The sequence below is a fragment of the Dromaius novaehollandiae genome, chromosome 5, assembly GCF_036370855.1.
Source record: "Dromaius novaehollandiae isolate bDroNov1 chromosome 5, bDroNov1.hap1, whole genome shotgun sequence".
Classification (NCBI taxonomy): Eukaryota; Metazoa; Chordata; class Aves; order Casuariiformes; family Dromaiidae; genus Dromaius; species Dromaius novaehollandiae.
The window spans coordinates 26758201-26779139 of NC_088102.1; the positions used below are offsets into that span (position 1 = coordinate 26758201).

The 20939-nt window shown below is 47.7% G+C and overlaps 1 protein-coding gene across 2 annotated transcripts in view; it reads right to left on the reverse strand.

The window, feature by feature from the left end:
- FLVCR2 (FLVCR choline and putative heme transporter 2) overlaps positions 1-20939 on the reverse strand; it is a 39096-nt gene that overhangs the window by 3657 nt on the left and 14500 nt on the right. Inside the window, exons 2-10 of one of the 2 annotated variants that reach the window (XM_064512295.1) lie at positions 20378-20519; positions 19012-19152; positions 14155-14222; positions 13272-13375; positions 6263-6373; positions 5532-5637; positions 4939-5050; positions 4500-4555; positions 2258-2354 (exon numbers count right to left, since the gene is read on the reverse strand). In XM_064512295.1, coding sequence (XP_064368365.1) covers positions 2271-2354; positions 4500-4555; positions 4939-5050; positions 5532-5637; positions 6263-6373; positions 13272-13375; positions 14155-14222; positions 19012-19152; positions 20378-20519 — 924 coding nt within the window. In that variant the 3' untranslated portion in view covers positions 2258-2270. The remainder of the gene's footprint in view (positions 1-2257; positions 2355-4499; positions 4556-4938; positions 5051-5531; positions 5638-6262; positions 6374-13271; positions 13376-14154; positions 14223-19011; positions 19153-20377; positions 20520-20939) is intronic. The other variant, XM_026120274.2, reaches the window with a different exon arrangement.

The following is a 20939-nucleotide window of genomic DNA, read 5'->3' on the forward strand; positions in this document are numbered from 1 at the left end:
ACTGCAAACCTGCTTTAAACAAATCCCTCACCATTGACCATCCAAACTCACCCACACTCATTAGTGTCTCAGCACTGCTGGTACAGTAACATTCCAGGCAAAATTTTTTAACTTTATTACAATGCAAAAACAAGGACAAAGCCTGAAGGCCATTTCATTCCCTACTCTCTTGCAAACAAACAATAAAGGAAGGTTTGCATGGATGCTGGAAACAAGGAGCAGATGAGTACAGGTTGTACACAGCATATACAAGCATATAATATATAACATGAATCAACTGACACTGCTGTAAAACCTTAAGGCAGAGTGCTGGATGGTTTCAGATGCACTTACAACAAAGGCAGCCCACAAAGACTTCGTATCATGTAAAAAGGACATTTGATCTAAGTGGTCCTGAGGTACAGAAAGCTAACCTGGCTGATGATCTGTGAACTGATTGTTGGAACAATTACAGCTTTGTTAGAGGACAAGGTGTTCATAGTGCCATTAGGCTAATTTAGCTCTCACTACAAGTTTAATTGCAACATCTGTTTAATTATAACTTTAAGCAGAGGAGGGCACTGATAGAAGACAAACTGCCTGTGGACACAAGGCAGGTCCTGTGGGGAAAATGGAAAATATCCTGCAGTATGAACAGTCACCAAGAGCTCTGAAAGGTGGCTGCTTAGAGGCTGCCATTGTTGGACAGAGTCAAGGCTGGTAAATGCTGACTTTGGCCCTGAGGTTATGGCTTTGTGCATTCCTCTTCTCCCTAGAGAGCCAACAGCTCAACCTGATGCTAGTCTTTCCATTTCATCACCAGAAGTCACTATTAGGTGAAAATGGAAAAACTTCCCCTGGGAGAATCAGCAAGTGTGTTTTTCCCCTTTTCCCCCTCTGGGTTCCTTAAGACACTGGGAAACCAGGTTGCTCCACAGTCTTACTCTGCTCCAAAGCCATTCAACAGCTGAACATAGAGTTAAAGACTTTGACAGTTTCCTACCAGATCATTTCTGGACCATACCTTACTAAGCCAGTACTCTGGATGATGGTCCCCCAGAGAGAACAATTAGCCAGCTACCTCACTCTGCCATGGGTCTCCACTGGGTCAATTCACCATCATAAACAGGGCTATGCAGTCAAAGGTGCAGCATTTCAGCAGGAAAGATGAGGCCTGCACACATCTACAACTCTGCATTCTCCAGAAGATCACACCCAATTGAGTGTCAGTCTTCTTGCAGTAGGCATAGAGCAGCATACCCAACCCTCACAGTGTCTGTTTTGCAGCTGAGATGTTAATGATAACACTGGCAGTTGTACCAAGCTGGGTCCTATACCACTCACAATGAAGGCAGTGACATAAGCTTCAGCCACCAAACAAGTCCCAGTACATCCCAATCAGGTTCGCCCAGTTCGTGCAGACAGCTTCTGGTACGCAAACAACCCAGCACACCTACCCCTGCTAAAACTGCTGCAGACTACAGTATAGAGAAAGCTTCAGGAGTGCTCAGTCTAGAGCCACATCTTTCCCTGCCCACCTAACTGCTCCACAAGTACAAAAGCATGGCTGCTTCACACTCCTGGTAGCACACACTCCAATTTCAGTAGGATTAAGGCTGTTTCTCTGCCTTTGCCTGTTAGTCTTGTTTGCTGTGGCCCATGTGATGCACATGCTTGATGAACACCAAGCAAAGCAGAGGGCAGTGTGATGAACTTGACAGAGCAGCCAGCCAGGGCAAAGGGCAGTGAGCAGCAAAGTGTTACGCCTTAAGAAACATCTGAGAAACAACCAAGAGCCATTAAGAATTACAGGTCAGCAAGTAGAGAGTTTTATAATTTTCAGGCATCCTTATACCAAAAGGCACCAACCCAATGACTCTGGTGTTGCTAGAGGTTTTTAAACTTCCTTCATGTAACAGGCATGCACTATAGGTGTCAAAGCCAGCTCTTCTACAGAGCTCCAGGCATCACTTCCAGCCAAGAGTCTGGACTGTAAAAGTAACATCAGTGAATGCCTGCACTTCATCTCCCCAACAACTTACTGACAGTCCAGTTCTCCATCTGCTGCCCATCCATTAGGCTTGCATTAGATAGGGGCATCTTCAGTGTTCTTAAGAGCTGTCTCATCTTTCCTTTCCCCACCTCAGACTTGTACGTCAGAAGGCCAGAAAAACTCCCAGAACTCTGCAACCATTGCTTTTGCCCCAGAAGTGCCATTGGCTTGGTGCCTGGGCCACCCGTGAGCGTTCAGACAAGCAGATTAGCGTGATTCTCCTACCTTTGTGTATGAGCTAGTGAGCAGGAATGGAAATTGATGGGTTAGGGTTACAAGCTACAGTCCGTAATCCATGATCTGACTGCTGCCTTGGAGTCCTCTGCAACAACAGCCACAAGTCATGATCCCAAAGAAGATGGAGGCAAGTAGGGAGGGAAGTGGAGAGGGAAAAAAATAAAAAAGAACAAGCAAAGGACATACCATTAAAATCAACCAAGCACATGTAGGGCAGCCTGCCATTTAGCAAAGCTCCAGAACATGACTCTGTCAGAGCTCTCCACAAAGGCAGAACACAATGCCTAAGCCCAGCTGGCTGCTCCCCTGATTGAGGCAGAACACCAGATTCAGCCTAACTTCAGTCAGTTGAGGACAGGATTTTGTTTATTAACCTTGAGAAATCAATCAGGTGAGCTCTGCCATTTGGAAGCCACATCTGGGGTAGGAGAGGGGTCCATCATGGAATCTATGGAGCACAGCACCCGAAGGGGGAGCTGCCAGTGGAGTTTTGGCCTGCCTAAGACCCTTTACTTCACACATGTCCCTCTGGTTCTTACCACAATCAGTTCTAGAGGACTTTAGTATTACAGAAATGGTACCTGTACATACCTTGCTCTGGTCTCAATGCCCTCTCCGGCATCCAGAAGCAAGCCCTTACAATTGTACTTTAGACTGATAAAAAAATGGTTTAAGCACAACCCTTCAGATCATCTGATGAGGGAAGTGCCTGACAAAGGGAAGGGACCTCACTACTACTTGGCATCATGTATGCTGCCAAATGACCTTGATATTTCCTCCTCCTTCCACAAATGTGTTCTGAGTAACTTGCAGTGCCACGAGCACCTCATTTCAGCCCTGCTGCCTCCGGGTTTGCAGACAATGGCTTGGCCCTACAATTAATCTTCTGCCTTTGGCTTCATCATTGTTAATATAGAGATACAGGCATATTATCACAACAGACTGTTCTTTATCCCACCTCATCTTAGCTAACTTTGTTCTAGCTAACCCTACCTACACCAACATTCTGGGAATATAAAAAAATAAGTGAATACAAAAAACAGGAATTCTTAATTACAATGGTGGGGCAAGCCCTTTGCCCAAACTAGCTAAACTGGACAGCCTTTTTCCTTCCATCTGCTCTAGAATTACATGTGCAAGAACTGCCCAGGGCAGCATTAGTTCCCCCTACTTATCCTACTCTGTGCATTTGTACTGAGACAGTTCTGTAAAAATATATAAAAATAAAAAAGTATATGTATTTTGTAATTGAAAATCCACCTTCCTGAGCAGCCAGTCAGAGTAGGCTGCTCCTTGGACCCTCTGGTCTCTCTCCAGATTGGAGCAGTTAGATTATCTGGAGGAAGGCAGCACTGTCTTCTGAATAGAGCTGACTCAAGCCAGCATGGAACTGAGCATATGCACTTTGCTAGCCATGGTTGCTGATGGCTTCATAAACATTGAGTGGACGTCCTGGAAAAGGAGCCCAGAGCAGTGAGAAAAAGAAGCCAAAGCAAGCACTAGTTCCTTCCCTTTCTGCATAGGGGGAGCTTTTGAGATTATCCACTGTGGTTAGTTCACTGGAGGCTCGCTCCCACATGCAAACAGCTACACTTACCACATGGTGCACCCCAGACTCTGGTATTCAAACACAAACTTGCAGCCTTGTCTACAGCACTGCACAAAGGGTGGGGAGGCAGGCTGCCCAAGCCCTGAATTGGGCTTTGTCACCTAGTTTCCTCCAGTCCTAGAGCCCAAACCCCACTTTGCAGCTGAGGACAGGGAGTAAGAGGAACAACCTGTCTCCACAGGGGGCTGGAAGAACGATCACCCAGCTCAAAACAAGGGCAAAGCATTTGAGGGCTCAGTGGTTATCAGGGGAAAGAAGTGAGCGCACACTGACCCATACCTGTCTCCAGCCAGTAAGAACACATGCAAAGCCCTGCAGGCACTCTGAGGGCCAAAACCTCAAAGAAGAGCCTCAGGTACATTCACTGTGACACAAACCATGAGAAACCACAAGCCCCCAATGGCTAGTGGAGCTGGGACTACAGCCACCTGTCTGAAAATGCCAACAAGGAGTTTCCCCACAGGCAAAAAGTGGGATGAGAAGTGGTGAGATAAGATAATAGGATCACAACTACAGTTGCAACTCAGAAAGGGCCATCCCCATTCCTAGAAAGGAGAGGAGATGGGTGCTGCCCTGAGCTAATAGCAGGAGCAGAGAAGGGATCAAAGCGGATTCACTCACTGGCTGTTCACTTTCCAAATTGGCCTGCTGTCTTCGGAGATCAGCCTTAATGAATGCTGAAAGACAGAGGGAGGAAGAGAGACGTGAAGGCGATTAAGTCACTGTTCAGAGTCCAAATCAGTTTCCCCAAGACCCAAAAAGGCAGCAGAGGCCCCAGAGAAGACAAGGAACACATTAGGGTCAGCAGGCGAAGCCACTCTCCTAACTGAGGACAGCACTATCTCAGCAGGTAGTAGACTCATCTTTGAGACCCCAGCCAGCAGCTGGGCAGGGAGCCTTGGATCTCTTCTTTTTAACATAGAGCAGCTGCTTAAAGAAGCACAGCAGCACTGCTATGGGTTCTGCTACTTCCTGCACGCACCATTACACACAGGAGCCCTTCAGTCCACATGCCCAAGCAAAAGAGTAACAGTAGGGAAACACTGGGAAGACTGACTACCTGTCACGATGGTCCCCAGGAACAGGAAGGAACAAAGAAAGAGGTTTCCTGCCTTTGTCCCAAAGTGATCCATGATCTGTCCTTGGCTGATGGTGAAAGCAATACCAAAGATCTACAAAACAACAAAAGCGGGGTCAAGCTGTATTGCTACTATAAAGCAGCCTGAACAATTTCCCAGCTCTGCCAAAGTATCAGAGCATACAGGTCAGCCAAGCTGTTGGTCTAGCTAGGCTAAAGCTTGGTTATAAACATTTCCTTGCATCTCCTTGCAGCTGATGGGAAGAGAGGTGAGCCTGAAAACTGAAATCTCATCTCTCACTGGAGGAGAGGCAGGTCCTAGGTTGTTAGGAGCAACGATGGAAAAGGCATCGATGATCAGCATCCTGACAGATTTTTCCTAAGCAGAAACATAATGGGTACCACTAGAGGAATGCTGCTAGGCTTTTGAAAAGCCAAGTCCTAAGGTGCTTAGATCTGAAGTACATGACAATAATCATGGACAAGAAATGGGGGTCAGGAGTGCGAACCATGACTTGATCTTTCTGCCTAAAAAGAGGTTCTGGAAGGTGAGGAAAAGGAAACAGCACACCTACCTGTGCTGAGACATTAAGGAGCCCTGATGATGTTCCTTCCGATTCTGGATATGTTAACTCTGCAGCAAACTCAAAACCCAGTGGAAGGTACCCTGTCATGAAAAACCTGTAAAGAAACACACAGAAAGGAAGGCTCAGTAGCTGCTAGAAGGATGACTGAATAGGCACAAGGCAGCCCATATCCCTGTTATGATGCTTCACTGACTGCACAGGATGTGTCCCCTAGCATCGTTGTAGCCCACACAGCTGTCTGACTCCCTCATCATGGCACAGGTCTCCCTCCTACCCTCAAGTACTTGTGCCCAGAGCCTCAGGGCACAGAGCCAGGCCAGCAGGGAGCTGCCAGTTGCTATGAGAATGAAGCATTGAAGGCAGCACCTCCCACAAGTAACTGTGAAAGGCATCAATCCGCAACACAGCCAATCAGCCACCCAGACCCACATGCTTTTTTACTCCTCCCCACTAGGATCTGTGGCGCCCCAGTCCCATTTGTTTCTCAAATCCTTTTATTTGACTGCCTAGAGTATTTAAGGCAACTGTAGTTGTGCAGGGCTATGCTTATGTCCCTGACTAATCAAACATACACAAGAGATGCAGAGAACAGATCATTTTATCTTTATCCCATGCAAGAGCCATACACAGACCACAGCCTTCCCCACTCTCTCCTGGGCCTCCTCCCCCATCTCCTGGCAGACAATGTGCAGCACAAAGCAGATTGCACATGAACTTACCCCAGCACGCCTGCAGTCACAAAGACCACCCAGAGGTGACCTAGACTCAGAGTGAAGGTGTAGACAACCATTCCCACCAGAGACATGATATAAACCACTAGCGTTGTCTGTCTGCAAGGAAAAGCACAACCCAGGTTTTATTTAATCCAATCCTCCTACTCCTTTTGTCCACAGATCTCGGTACAGCTTGTGGCACATGGTAACAAAGAAGCTGCACAGCCCTCTCACACCCTTACCACAGACAGAGGAACTGCATTGACACAGAGCACAGAAGGGCCTGGATGCAAAGCAGGGCCGCAGGAGATGCAAGAACAGATGTAGGTGTTCCTATCTCCCTGACTCTCAGGGGCATTTTGCTCCCTGTGGGGTCAGGAATGACACTGTACCTATTAGGCGGCACCTATGAGGCAGCCAAGAAGCTCAGATCCTACCATGGGCTGACTGTTCCCTGGCCATGTGTCATGTATCTCTCTTGAGAGGACAGAAAGAAAGTCAAATGAAGAGATCATTAACCTTAATGACTGCTTCTCCTGGCTAGGGTTCCTGGGCACTCTCTATATTACAACCAGTTGAACACAGTTATAAACAGAGGGCTGAAGCTGTTGAACACTTGCAAGCAGGAAAGCAAAGGGAAGAGGTGACAGCACTGTTACAGAACGGGAATGCTGGCTGAAGAGAGGAACCGTGGTGGCTCTACAATGCACAGGTCAGTTGAGAAAGGCTGCACAGCCCCTCCAAGATTTGGAAGAATCATGTACAGAGGACAGACCATCAGTGCCATAGAGGACACCATCAGGTCAGAACAACTCTCTAGAACAGTGAGGAAAAAACAAGGATGCTGTTTTATGGACCTGTATTTTTCAGTGTTACCCAAACCAAATTACACTGCCATTACTATTTATGTTTAAGCTGCCTGCTGCACTGGAGAGGCAACCTACAATACAGGGTGCCCTCACAGCTCAGACCCTCAAGCCATGGAGTGTTTGATAGGATTAGCGCTACAGGCAACAGCAACTGAACCATGAGCTCTCCCCTGTGCGCAGAGGAGTTGAAAAGACCCTGCACCTGGGAAGCACACCAGGTAGACCCCGGGAACCCGCCAGGGCTGCAGCTTGGCTATGCTAAGGAACAGGGTGGACTCAGTGCTGCGAGACAAACGCAACAGCCCAGATCAGCTTTACCAGAACTGAAATGATAGCAAATGCCATCCCTGACTATATAACCAGGAGCTCCTTCCCACATCCAAAGAAAACACAGCCCATTCTGGGACAGAAGGTAGCAAGGAGTACATATTTGGGGAAGGAAACAAGAAAAGGTAAATCCTGTAAATGACTGAAATTCCAACAGGCTCTTGAAAGCAGAACAGTTACCAGAGTTGAAAAAGATTAACTTGGGGGGGAGGGGTGCGGTTCTAGGAACAAGGTATAAGTATATTCACAAGATACTTGTGTACTTTTTAGCCAATCTTCCAGTCTTAATCCATTAAAGAATGTGTTTGGTATCAGTATATACAATTCTACTAAAGAAACAAAACATTTACATCTGACTATTTTCACATTTAATTTTGGTTTTAATGCAAATACTGTCAGAAATCCAGCCTCAAGTTCGTTACATGCAACCAGTACTATATTTGCAGTAAAAATTTTCCAGTGCACTGAACTACCACAAATAAAACTGAAATGTTCCAGTTATGGCTCTGTCCTCCATCACTACTGGCAATGATTGAAGTTAGCAGGGCTCATGCCCCTAAGTCATTTCTTATCCAAATACAAGCTTGAGAAGCTAACTTCAACTTTTGATTCATGCTTATAAAGATTCCAAAGACATTATTTAGACTTTCAATACATTAAATATTTGCTGGGACAAATAGTTTTGTTTTGGAACAAAGGAGTAGGCAAATCCCTTCCCCTCCAATGCTATATAGCTTCTTTAATACATTTTGCCAGTACTTATATGGATAAAAAAATTCACCTGTGAAGGTAGCATAAAGGGGCTCCTTCTGCTGTAACCCGCTGCAGAGAGCTGCTACAATACTAGAACATAGCCTAGAGGCTACAGAAGGAGATGAGATGAAGGACTGACCAACAGAGGAGTTAGACAGTAACCTAAGACAGAGGTGGAGGAGAAGCAGTAAAAAGCCTTTCTCCGCTCAATACAGGGCTCCTTAGATATCTCCCCTGAGTTCTATGCCTCCCATCCCCTGGCACAAAATAGCCCTGGAGGAAAAGAGCTGACTGGGGAAGAAGCTCAAGGTTGGATCTCCAGCTCCCGGGACTGCACAGACCAAGTTTGAACTGGATGCTGCTTCCACAAAAGGAGTCTCCAGACTACACAGAAATCAGTGCTAAGATACACACTACACAGTGCTGGCCTCCATGAAGCAGCTATGACCCTGAAAAGCTTAGTCTCTGCCAGCGAGGACACTTGATACCTGTCTGGAGACAGTTTTTTTGATTTCCCTCCCATCTCCCATTAGTTTTGGTCTCAGTGCAAGGTTCTCAGGGTAGTCCCACAAAATCTTGCCCCATTTCCTGGGTTTATGGTTCAAATAGTCAAGGGAGTTTGCATCTGAATTGCTCCATCTTTACAGCTGCCTAAGCTTGTGACTTGCTCCTCATCTCCAGGGTAAAGATAATGAGTTAGTGACCAGATGTGGTCAGGACCTTGCTTCACACTGAGGCTGTATCATGGAAGAGTGCCTGCTTTTGCTTGAAAACACACTTGTAGCCATATAAATCTTTCAGGAACAGAAAAACATGAAGGAGAAATAGATTCACAGAGGGCATTTGCACAGAATCCTGGTGCTTTAGGCAACCTGTCAGGACTGATAACCCAACAGGGACTGGTAATTATCATTACCTGGCACATGTACAGCCAGTCTCCCTGAAAGGATACCCAGTGCAGTAGAGTGCATGGTCAAAATTATGCATCCTGCTATATCACCTTAGGACAACAGGGGTTAAACTATCTCTGTGCTCTAGGGTCTGGGAAAGGAGCCCAGAGCACCAACATGTAGGTGGCGCTACCAGGGCACCAGCTGCCAAGTCTCTGTGGCAGAGCCAGAGGGAGATCTGTGAAGGAGCTGACACACTTGTCACTTCAGTGAACCTAAGCTGCCCTGACATTCATCTGCCCCAGTCACATTCCCTACCCCTTTTAAGAGGCAAATTAAAGAGCTTGCACAAAGGACTGTGAGAAACGGACCTTGGGGAAGAAAGCCAGCCAGGGACAGCATCAGCAGGGAAGAGGACTGAAATGGAGAACACAACTCCTGCTGTTCAGCCAACTCCAGAGGAAGCTCTAAAGCAAGGAAGAGACAGGGCCAAGCCCAGTCCAGCAGTGTCCCACAAGATCACTCGGGCAAGGAAAGGAAAAGGGACAAGACCAGGCTCACAGGGAAGCAGAGCTGGGAAAACACTAGAGCCAAGCAACATCTGAAGGAAGAGGGTCTGAACAAAAAGCAACAAATGAAGAAGGGGAGGGTGGGAGGCCACAGCCAGATGCAACAGCTTTAGCTGCTCACTGGGACGTTGTGTGCAGCTCCAGTGCTCTCTGCTATATGGGCTGGGATGACAGACGGCCTTCACGGGCTTTACCATGAGGACAGCACGCTCCAGGCTGCACGAGACCCCGAATAAAGGCCTTGTCCCCATACTCCCAGAAGGATCTCACTGTCGAAGACACTGAGGTGTCAGGTTCTAGAAAAGGCAAGAATCGGAGAGAGCTAGTTTGGTCTTCATGCCCCACATCCTTCTGCAGTCAGTTTTCTGTCACTTACTTTCTGTATGAAGGTCACAGAAGAGGACAGCCTTGGCAGAGTATTTTCATATGAAAGAAGAGATATGGCAGAACAGGGTGAAGGTATATCCACTAGACAGGGACTAGGCTGCAACAAAAAGGCCTAAAACACAGGCCAGGCTAGGCTGACAGCTTTCTTTTAACACGAAAGACTCAACTGCCCCATTCTCCACTGCCCATATCTTCCCTCCCTCTCCCAAATTTTAAGTGTCTATGGCCCCAAAGTGTGTTTAAGTTTAAAATAGCACTTAAGGTACTGTGTCTGGTCAATGGAGAGAGATGGGCATCTCTGAGATCTTAGACTACAGGGAGAACAGCAGAAAGCAACTGTCTGGAAGCAGCTAGGCCCTCGTCCATCTGAACACTGCCCTTAAAAGCAAAGCATAGCCAAAGAGAAGTGGTGATTAATCCAGTTCCTAGATCCCTGATTCCACGCTAGACTTCCCTACAAATACCAAGACACTCAAGGCAAATCAGTAGCCTCCAGCTGTCACAATCCTTCCTCTCAGGCAGGAACTCCAAGATGTACAGGGAGTACCATTTAACTTAATGTCAAAACTGTGTTGTTTTAGAGAGGTGGCCTGCTGTCAGACAAACCATCCCACCAAAGGCAGCCCGAGTTCTGGGACAGCTCTCCCACCACAACATAACCCACATATTTGCATGGGCCAAATATGTGCCTGTTAATTCCAAAAATAAGAACAGTGCAGGGGCTGCTGCAGGGACTCTTCTGCCAAATAAAAGCAAGAATGCGAGGCCATTTGGTGCCTGAGCACAACAGATGGGGAAAGCCTGACTTAGCACAGCCTCACCCTTTCAAGAAACTGCTGATGGGACAGTAAAAGTCAAACACGCATACAGAGCTCTGCAATTCCTTCTGTTATTAATCTCCCCCTGCTCACCTCAATCACAGCTGGAGTCTGTTCATCAGCCTGTCTCTCTCTCCTTCTCTAAGCTGACTAAAAAAAGGACTTGACATCTTTCTTTCCTGATTTTCATGTGCTTATCATTACATTCCTGATACTATCTGTGTGCTGAAGGGAAGGGGGAGGGTACCTATCCAGAACATCTGTCATTCTGACAGTTTTTTAAATAGACTTTTAAATGAGACTAAATAAAGACTCAGTAGCATTCAGATAAGTTTTGCTAGTTCCATAGAAATCCACTTAGTGGGCTGCAATGGAGAAGAAAAATCTTAGCAGAATTGTTCCTCATATAAGGCTGTATCTAGCCCCAAATACCTCCCGGAGTCTGCAGGGTAAATTCTATGGGTGGCATAACTCTACTTTTCTGTACACTCAGCCAGCTCTGCCCACCTACTTGGTCCCTTCAAGCAAACAGGGGTCTTGGAACAAACCCAGGACTTTTTTTCCCCCCGTGCTGCCAAGTTGCAAGTCTCAGCTCTGGTTAATGAGCCACAAAGCTCTAAAGCCCTCGTGCTGCAACCTAGCTCAACTCAAGGAGAGCCAGGAAGACCATATGCCCTACCAGTGCAGGCAAGGCCACCTTACCACTAGCCCCAGATCGGAAAGAGACATGTTGCATCGCAGAGTTAGCTAGTGCAGTTCAGAGCAGCTGTGTTTCCATTTCTCAGAGCTGCCAAAAGAGAAATACTCACCTGCATGCAACGATCTAGAAACAGCAGCAAGCAACCTGCTGGTCTCTGTATCAGTCATCTGCTCCAGTTCCTCAGCACCTCAGGAGCCTCATCTACCATTCTGTCTTGTCAGAAAAGCCCACTTCCTCCCCATTTATGATCCCTGTACTTGACAGCTAGGGCCAGAGGTCTCCTCAGAAGCTGCAAGCCCACAGTTAGTCAGATTCACCTGAACAACCCACAATGAAACAGCACTTCTCTGGCCCAAGCTACTAGCTAGGATAAAGGCAGAGAGACCCCCCCCCCCCCCCAGGTGAAAAGCTGCTGGAAGGAAAGGACATTGAAGCTGCCTTCACACTTCAGACAAAGCTGCCAACACATCACTTACTCCTGCAGTAAAGCCCTATCTTCCCTCACCTGCTCAGACAGCAGGTTAGCACAGTTCTCAAAGCCAGTGGACAGAGTGAAAAACTGTTAACACGAATCCCCCTGTAAGACAGCACAGGCACTCACTCTCCATCCCCCAGGACACCCTACAAAGGTCTCGTGAGCAAGATCTCAGGGAGTCTTGTCAGGGAGATCTGAGTTCCTGGGGGCTGGCAGAGCTGCAGGACACCAGGGACCCTTAGCCGCCTCCTTGCAGGCGGCAGGGTGTGCTGGCCAGATCTGCTTTGCCAACCCACAAGCAGCAAACCCCACACTACCCAACCACACACCCTTTACCTCTGCCCTAAATACAACACAAACTCACAGAAGGCCTCTGGGCACTAGATTCAATGGTGCTTTCATTAAGTAGGACAGAGATTCACAGAAGCTAGTTTGTAAGGGCAGAGAAATGGCCTAGTCTTGATTTTGCCGGTGCCAGGAACTCTCTCAGCCCTGACAAAGCAACTGCTGGGCCATCTCTCCCCCTCCCTACGCTAGCAGCTGGTGAGGACCTAACCAGGGCCATCCCAGGACATGACAGTGCACTGCTCTCATGGCCACCTTGATAAGGCAAGGTCACAATGGGAACAGTCACACCGGGAGTCTGCCTTGCTCTGTTTACCTGGAAGAAAAGCATCAATCCACTTGCGTAGCCCAGGTAATCTCTATCATCTGCCTGCCAAGCCTCAGAGATCCGTCCCTGGCAGCCTATGCCTTCCCTGCTCAGACAGGCTGCTCCATCTCTTCTCTATCCTCAGGCACCTCTCCTGAGATCCTGTCTCATCTCTCTCCCAGCAATCCCAGTCAGAACAGCTAAACTCCTATCAGTGTGACACAAGGGGAGTTTGCATACAAACACTCAAACTCTCATCCCAGGCCAATCCAAAAACCAGCAAAACAGACAGCAGAAAGAGCCAAACACACACACCCTGATGAATGAACTCCACCAGCCTGCAAACATGCCAGGAACAGGAAGCACCAAAACCAAACCTTGTATTGGCCTAACACACTGCTCCAAGTTTCACTTTAGACTATCTGGGTTTAGAAGAACTCTATCTTTTTTTCCTGCTAATCCCTCCCAGCAATTCATTTCTGGGCAGCAGAGTTGCATCTGCACAGGCTTGTTCCTCACACAGTATATAGGCAGAGCATAGTCACTGGGGGCAGAGAGACAAGGAAGGGACTTACTTGTAGGTTTTGGTTCTATCCAACCAGATGCCGGAGATCAGGGCCCCAACCATGCCCGACAGTACAATGGTGAGTCCAATCCTGCCAGCATTCACCTCCTCCCCCTGTGATAAGACACACACACACACACAAACGCAGGAGCCAGGTCATAGCCAACAACAAGCAAAGTGCAGAGAACCCAGACAGGAAGCGACACCAAAGCTGCCTCCCCCCATACATGTCTTCTCCTGATAACATGCTAACCAAAACTAGAGTTTGCAAGGACCTTTTGGGCCAAGTATGAGTCAATGCAGCATCCTGTTCTGGCCTTCAAAGAAAAGTGGCTTAGCATTTCTTCCTGAGCCAGCCAGCCCAGGGGAAGGGTGAGCACTCACCAATGTGAACAGGCACTTCTGAGAGAAGATAGCATAAATTCTACAAAACTTGCTGCCTGGCATCAGGATTTATATCAGATCTACCAGGAAACACTGGGACCAACCACAAGGTAGCATAGGAGCGAGCTCATTGGCACTCAGCCCCAGCAGTAAGCACCACAGAAGTTCAGCGGCAGTTGTATCCCACCCTCCTGCTGCAAAAGTGCTAGTGCGGGCAGTCCCCAGGTGCAGACACACCAGCAGGAATTGCTCTCAGGGACAATGGCTGGCAGAATTTCTCAAAAGAAAACGCTGTCACTTCAGGCACAGAGGAGCTGTCTTCGCCCAGCAGCTCTTGCATGGGGTGCTATAGAGAGCAAACAAAACCAGTGCTCTCTAGCCAGCCAGCCAGCTAACTTGTGCCAGAGCCAGCCAGAAGTGTTGTAGCATCAGATTTCTCACAGACTCTCCCTTGGCAGCTGGCTCTGGACAACAGCGAGCAGAGGGCCCTGAGGGTCAGAGGCACTTACTGGGTAGTGGTAGATCACCATGCGGTTCAGCAGAGTGGACAGGGAGTAGAAGCACCCTGTATTCAAACCTATGGAGGGGATAAAAATGCAGCACATTCACAGCCTGCTACTTTCCTGCTGTAGTAGTAGCGAAAGGGTAGAAATGCAGCAAGATCTCTGGGAGCAGTGATCCAGAACAAGGCTGCAGAGTATCACAACAGCCAGCCAGCCTGGCTGGCTGGACACAGGTTACTGGAAGAAATACAGACCAAGGACAGATAGATCTCAGCACACAGGAAGAGGCAGCCTGCAGTCTCAGGACTACTCTTACCTGAACAGCCAGAGAAAAGGCTGTGCACATTTCTAGGACTGAAAGGTTTCGTAGGACCTACGTGGGGTCTCAGCCCTTTCCTCACACAGCCAGGTCCATCTTTAGAGATGCTGTTTTCTCCTCCACCCCAGCCAAGGAAAAAAAGGTGACAAAGCACATGCCTCAGCACCACACCTCTAATAAGGGCACGGGATTCAATTAACACCAGTGCCATTGACCTGAGAGGTTTCCTCCCAAAGAAGAGCCCTATGGCACTCTTCCTCCTGACAGCCAGCAAAGAACATTCTTCCAAGCCAAGAGACACTAGAAGGCCAGTAGGAGCAGAGCTGACAGAGTACAGACAGCACTTCCACCAGGCACCTGCTGTGTGTGTCTGCATGGGAAAAGTCTTGCCTTTTACAGGATATCACTGAAGCCTGAAAGAAAAAAAAAAAAAAAAGGGAACAAAACACAACTGTGAAAGTAATTATCTTTCTGAAAGGGAAGTTAGACTGACTGTTACAGGCCTCAGCCACCTGGTGAAGGTTTCTCAGTATCACCCAAGGTGAAAATGGAAACCGTTGGGGTGATACTGGTCAAGCCCCATTCAGACACTGTTCCAGCATACGTGCAACTTTGGTTAAGTTTCTTCTTGAGGGGCACAAACAAGAAGAGCTTTGCTTATAGTAGACAAGAACATCTACGTGGGGGCTGGAGTAGCAGTACTGCAACAGCTACCCTCTCACCTTGGGTGATACTAAGAAATCTTCCCCAGGTGGATGAGGCCTATAACAGTCAGCTCAACTTTCTTCTCAGAAAGTCATTTACATTTGCAGTTGTTTTCTCATTAAGGCTTCAGTGATCCTGGGTGGGGAGCGAGATTTCAGCACCGGCAGCCCATACATCTACAGGCTCCAGCAGGAGGCATGTGTTTAAAAACTCTGGCTCAGATGTCTGAAATTCTACAGCCCAGATACATGTCAAGTTCCCACTTCCCACTCTTCCTCTTTCAAACTCAGCTAAAAGCAGGAACATTGCAGTACATGATACAGAACTGCAGTCTAGCAGGCAGAGCTTTGACAGAGGGAACAAAATTCTGACCTCTAACTCCAGCTCAGAGATAAGCCTCCTCTACGCCTGAAGCCCTGAGCAGTCCTGCACCTAGACCACTCCTCCAGTGGGACAGTGGGTAGCCATTGCCTTAGACAGCTCACAAAACACTGTGAGGGGGAGTAAGATTGACAGCTGGAGGGGAGATCACACTTCCTTCACATGCCATCCCTGACAACTCTAAGCGGAGCTCAGTCAACAGCATCACGGCAACGTACACAGAGCAACAGATGAAGAACTAACTTACACAAGCAATTCCATAAGCCCATTGCCTGCGACAACAGTCCCTGCCCTGAAGGCATGTGCCAGGAGGGGACAGGAGTGGCTGATAAGCTGAGTGACACACTCTGTAGAAGAATCTATGTGATGCTTTCCAAAAGCTACCCAGCAAGGCCTGGAACTCCAGCAGGGCCAACAGCCTGAGAGGGGGGAGAACAACCCTCAGCAGCCTCATAGACTTGCAAGCTTGCTCTTCCCAACAGCTTGCTATGGCAAGGCAGCCTAGAAGAGCCTAACTAGGCTTTGCCCCCACTCCATCTCTGGAGCACCGTGAAGTCAGGGTAGGAGACACTCCACAAACTGCAGTGCCAGGATGTGGGAATGTGACAGACAGTACATTTGCTCTACCCACTACTGCTTCGCCTCAAAGCTGGGCATAAACATAGACCGGTCATCTGTGTTTCTCTGCTTCTCATCCAGCCAAGAGCACAGCAGATTTGTGGGGACAGCCAGACTCTGCTGTGGCAGCTGAGCCTGCTGTCAGTATGCCAGCTCCACAGAGGCTCTGTGCTGCATGCGATTTCCAGGAAAAAGAAGGGCCCCTGCTCCCAAGCTGGGCAGAAAGAGATGCAGAGTTGGCAGCAGCATTTGGCACCAGAATCAGACAAAATATTCCAAGAATCAAGACAATGTGCCAGATTGCATTTGTGAGGGCTAGCAAAAGTCATAGGCATTTCATATGTCACAGCTGCTCAGTGAAATTTCCTCGTGAATTATGGCCAGCTGTTTGAATGCCTGTAAAACAGGCAAGGGATGCTTCCACTGAGGCTATGCCCATTTACCCACACAGATGAAAAAACAGTACTAATAGCTGGGAACAGGATATCTCAACATCCAGCCCCACCTGATTCATTATTTAGTTAACACAGTTTGCTTGCAGTGTGCTGCCTAAGAACATCTTTGAGACCTCCTCTATAGTGTCTCTTCTATTTTACAGAGGCCAGAAAGGGGAAGTTTATTGCTCAAGGCTCCAAAAGGAGCCCTTACTAATGCCTGGACTAAAACCCAGGTCTCCTGTAGCTAAGCATCTATTTCCTACCCGCCAGACTGTTGGCATTCCTCTTCTTCACCCTCATCCTCCATAAGGAACCATTGTCCTGGAGGATATCTCACTGCCCTGCCTCCTCCTCAGTGCTCCATCACCTCACCAAATGTTGCCTTCTTGGAGCCTGCTCATCACTCCCACTTTACCACTCTTTCGCAGGCTTTACCACCTCTTCCCTCTTGCCTTTCTGTAGCAACATGTAGCTCCAGTACAAAGTCCAACTTAATAAACTCAGAGTTTCTTAATAAATGCCCATTCTGCGTCATGCCTCAGCTTTACTGAAGCAATGCTAGAAGCCTTAGGGAAAAGGCAGTGTGAAGGTTTTCTTGAGAAACAGCTCACTAACACAGACTCACTGCCACCAATGTTTCCAGCACTGCAAGCCTTATCACAGGAAGAGAGTTGGCAACCATTGGCAATAACATTTTACCTTAGAGGTCTGCAGATCTTTTCTGACCTGGTCTCATTTGAGGGCCCTCACTCTTTCTACAGCCAAGAAAGATGAATTAGCAGCATTTTTCCCCCCTCTCTGCCCCTGACACTCACTCCACTAATACAAAAGTTCAGAGAAACTGCAGGTATCTTTGTGTTAGCTGGGGAGGATGATTCAGTTGCATACATGTGGCTGCAGATTTCTTATATCTTGGTCAACATAGCTTTTAATTTGAGTAAGAAAAGCTGTCCCCATTTTAAAGCCAGACTAGAAAAAAAAAAAAGAAAAAAAAGTCATTGCTTTGCTCCCTGAGTATCAGTCACCATCTTTGCTGTCAGAGGCCTGAAAGTCAAGTTGGAGACTGACATGAGGCTGACACAGAGAGGAACAGAATAAACACACAGACCAGAAGGAAGAGAAGCTGAATTATCAGTTGCTGAACAGCTTTTCCAGATCCCTTTGCAACTGCCAAGAAGGAATTCTCCCAGGGAGATCAGATTCTAAACATGCTCTTCATACTGAGAGCCCTCTTTTCTGCTCCAGGACTTGCTTACCCCATCAGAACTAATGTCTTCCCCTTTCTTTACCCTGAATCATAAGCATGAACAGAGCAGATGACAAGGTCCAACTGTCTGCCTCTGACAATTTTTTTCTATCTCCATTTTCTCAAAGGGCATCAGGTGTTGGGAAAAAAAACAGCAGCTGCAATGCAAAACAGCAGAGTTTGAGGGTGATTCGAGAGGGGCATTCCTAGGATACTACTGCACTGTGAAGGGATTTCAACAACTCTGAAGACCATTAGCACCCTCAGCAGGTACAAAGCCATGATCTCACTTTCTCCAACCTACTTACCCACATGCTCCTTCAGGTACAGCTGCTGGCAGAATGGCAGAACTTCAACCGCTATTTATCTTTCCTCCTGAGAAGATTACACAGCTAGCACATAGGAAGCAGGGACAGAACTCCCTGTAGACTACCTGGCTACGGTATAGCCTATTAGGGGCACACGCAGCAAAGGCTTTCCCTGTCTCAACTAAAGAAAAAAAAAAACCTTAAAAACATTTCTCTATGTGACAATTCAGCATCAGGAACTTATCCAATACATCACACTGCCCTTAGAGATGCAGACCAGGACTGCTGAAGAAAAAGAAGCAAGTAGCAAACCCAGCTGGTCTCCAATCCTCCCTTCCATTTGCCATGGGGATTTCCAAAGCAACCAATGCAGTTTGTGTACCAACACACACCACATGACCTCCACTGGGATGCCTGGCAGCCACATGCTTCTCTTGAGAAGTTTATCATCTTTTGGTCCGTGTTCCAACAGCACAGTGAATTGCACTCAGACACAGGTCTGTATCTTTCTTAGATAAAGACTTTGATTAGTCCATTGCAGCTTACTAACTTACTAGAAAAACCACAATAAGCTGAAGAAATCCCCTAAACAGAAAACGGACAGAAGCTGGGACAACAATATGCAGTGCACATGCCCTTTGTATGCTTGCCCTGTTTTTGTTCTTCCCTAGGCATTTGCTTGTGGTCAGTGTTGGAGTGACTACTGGGCTAGAAGGATCCCTGGTCTGTGGCAGCACAGCCTTTCTTATGCTTCCCTAGAACAATTCAGTACTAGCACAGCACGGAGAGAGAGGGAGAAACTAAGCATGTCTGGCCATGATAGTGTATGGAGGAATGGCTAGACCTTACCGTAAGTGACCATAAGCAGCATAAAGTTGGTACTGCGGAGCAGTTGGAGGATTGATTGCACATAGGAATATTCCTCTGGCAGTCTTGACTGGATCAAGGCCTGAGCCCGGCTCGGAGGGTGCGGAGGCTTCTCCCTGAAGACTGGAAACACAGAACAGACCTGTTTGTAACAGTGCACTGTGGAGCCTGGGCACACACAGAGGATAGAGTCATGCGAGAGACTAGGGTAGTAGAACTAAGTGTGTAAAACACCACTGTCCTTAAACTTTGATCTCGGTGCACAAATGTATTCAGGAGAAGGAGAGAACAGGGTCCCTCCAGCAGTAACTCCTGTCATCGGGAAAACACCTTGCCTTCGATTAACATTTTGTGTAGTCAGTGTCTGGCAGCAGCACGAGAGTTTGCAGGACTAATAATGCCTTGGTCTGTATGAAAATGGACTACCAGCTGCAATGTCTGGAGACACAAATGGGAACGGGAAAAGCAAGCAGACCAAGGCGGCCCACTGCCCTCCAGTGCTCAGTGCTTACAGAGCACTGACCTATGCCAGGTTTTATTTCAGGCCTGACTTTTCTGAGTCTGGCCAAGCTCTCTGCTGTCTCTAATTAGCATTACAGTACCATTCAGGAATCCCAGTAGTAGGTGATGCTGCTGTACTAGATGCTAGACAGCCATTCTTGTACCTTGTCTATTCCCTGCCCCAGAATCTTTAAAGTTTCCATCTGACTCAGCCACCAGATGACATGAACAAGGTAGCAAGAGGAGCCTAGGAAAAAAAAAAGAGTTCAGTAGACCAGCCCTGCTCTCTGGTGAGCATACCAATCTGTCACGCCAAAAACCTGGCTTCCACTTCACATGCTGAGTGGCAGAATCACACCTCCAGTAACCTACTACTGCCCTTAATGCTTTCTTTCCTTCACTCAGAACTGTTTTCCTTTTTCTTTCTCCTGGGAACAGCATGTTCCTGTGATGCCATACAACCTACCTCCTTTTCTTTACCCTTCAGAGGTAACCAGCTCAAGGCACAACCCAAGACGCAGCACCCTGTGTGCAAGCAAGAAGTCTATGACCCTGGAAAGATTTCCAAGGCTGGCTTTCAAAGGACTTACTCATGTCAGGGTTTTACGCCAGCAAAGGATACAATAAAAGATTTGGCAGGCTCACTCACCACTCTCCGCACCACTCCTACAGGTGCCTTTCATCAAGGGCTGGGAGCAGCAAAACGTATTCTTACACAAACAGCTATGTGCTGGGACACATCCCCAGATGATTTCCCCTGGCTCATTCCCTAGCACCCAGGCCCCTCACACACAGGCTGATGTTCTCAGCTCCACTCAATTTCACACGCATGCTCCCACCTGCTTACCTATGACAACTAGGATGAAGAGGGCCGTTGCCACGCCTGCTGTCATGAAGAACATGATGCTGATGTGGTAGGCCAGCTTCTCCTCATCTTCCACATTGGGAACCAGAACTGGAGGGACTAGAAAGCCCAGGGCAATGCCAAGCTGAGCAGGAGAGAAAGAGGACACACAGAGAAGCATGACTTGGAACTGCAGTACTGCAACCACCTCAGAGCTCTGCCCCTTGATGCAACCCTCCCTTCCACAGTAAGAGCTCAGCTGAGCCTACTCCAAGTTCAATCTCCTTAACAACCCAGTAAGTTAGAGATAAAAGCCAACTACCCATAACTAGTAGGCTGTGAGAGAGCTGACAATTGTCAGGATATTCAAGGCAAGGTTTTACAATAGCCTTGAGGAAAATTAACATTCGCCTCTAGCAAAGTGGAAGTCTTGCTTCCCCTGCCCTTCCACATGCACATCCCTATCTACATGCACATCCCACTGCTGATTTTGCATCTGCTCTGGTGCTGGTCTGATCAACTGGTAATCTGATCTGGCTCATTAAAAATGGCAGAAAATGAGACC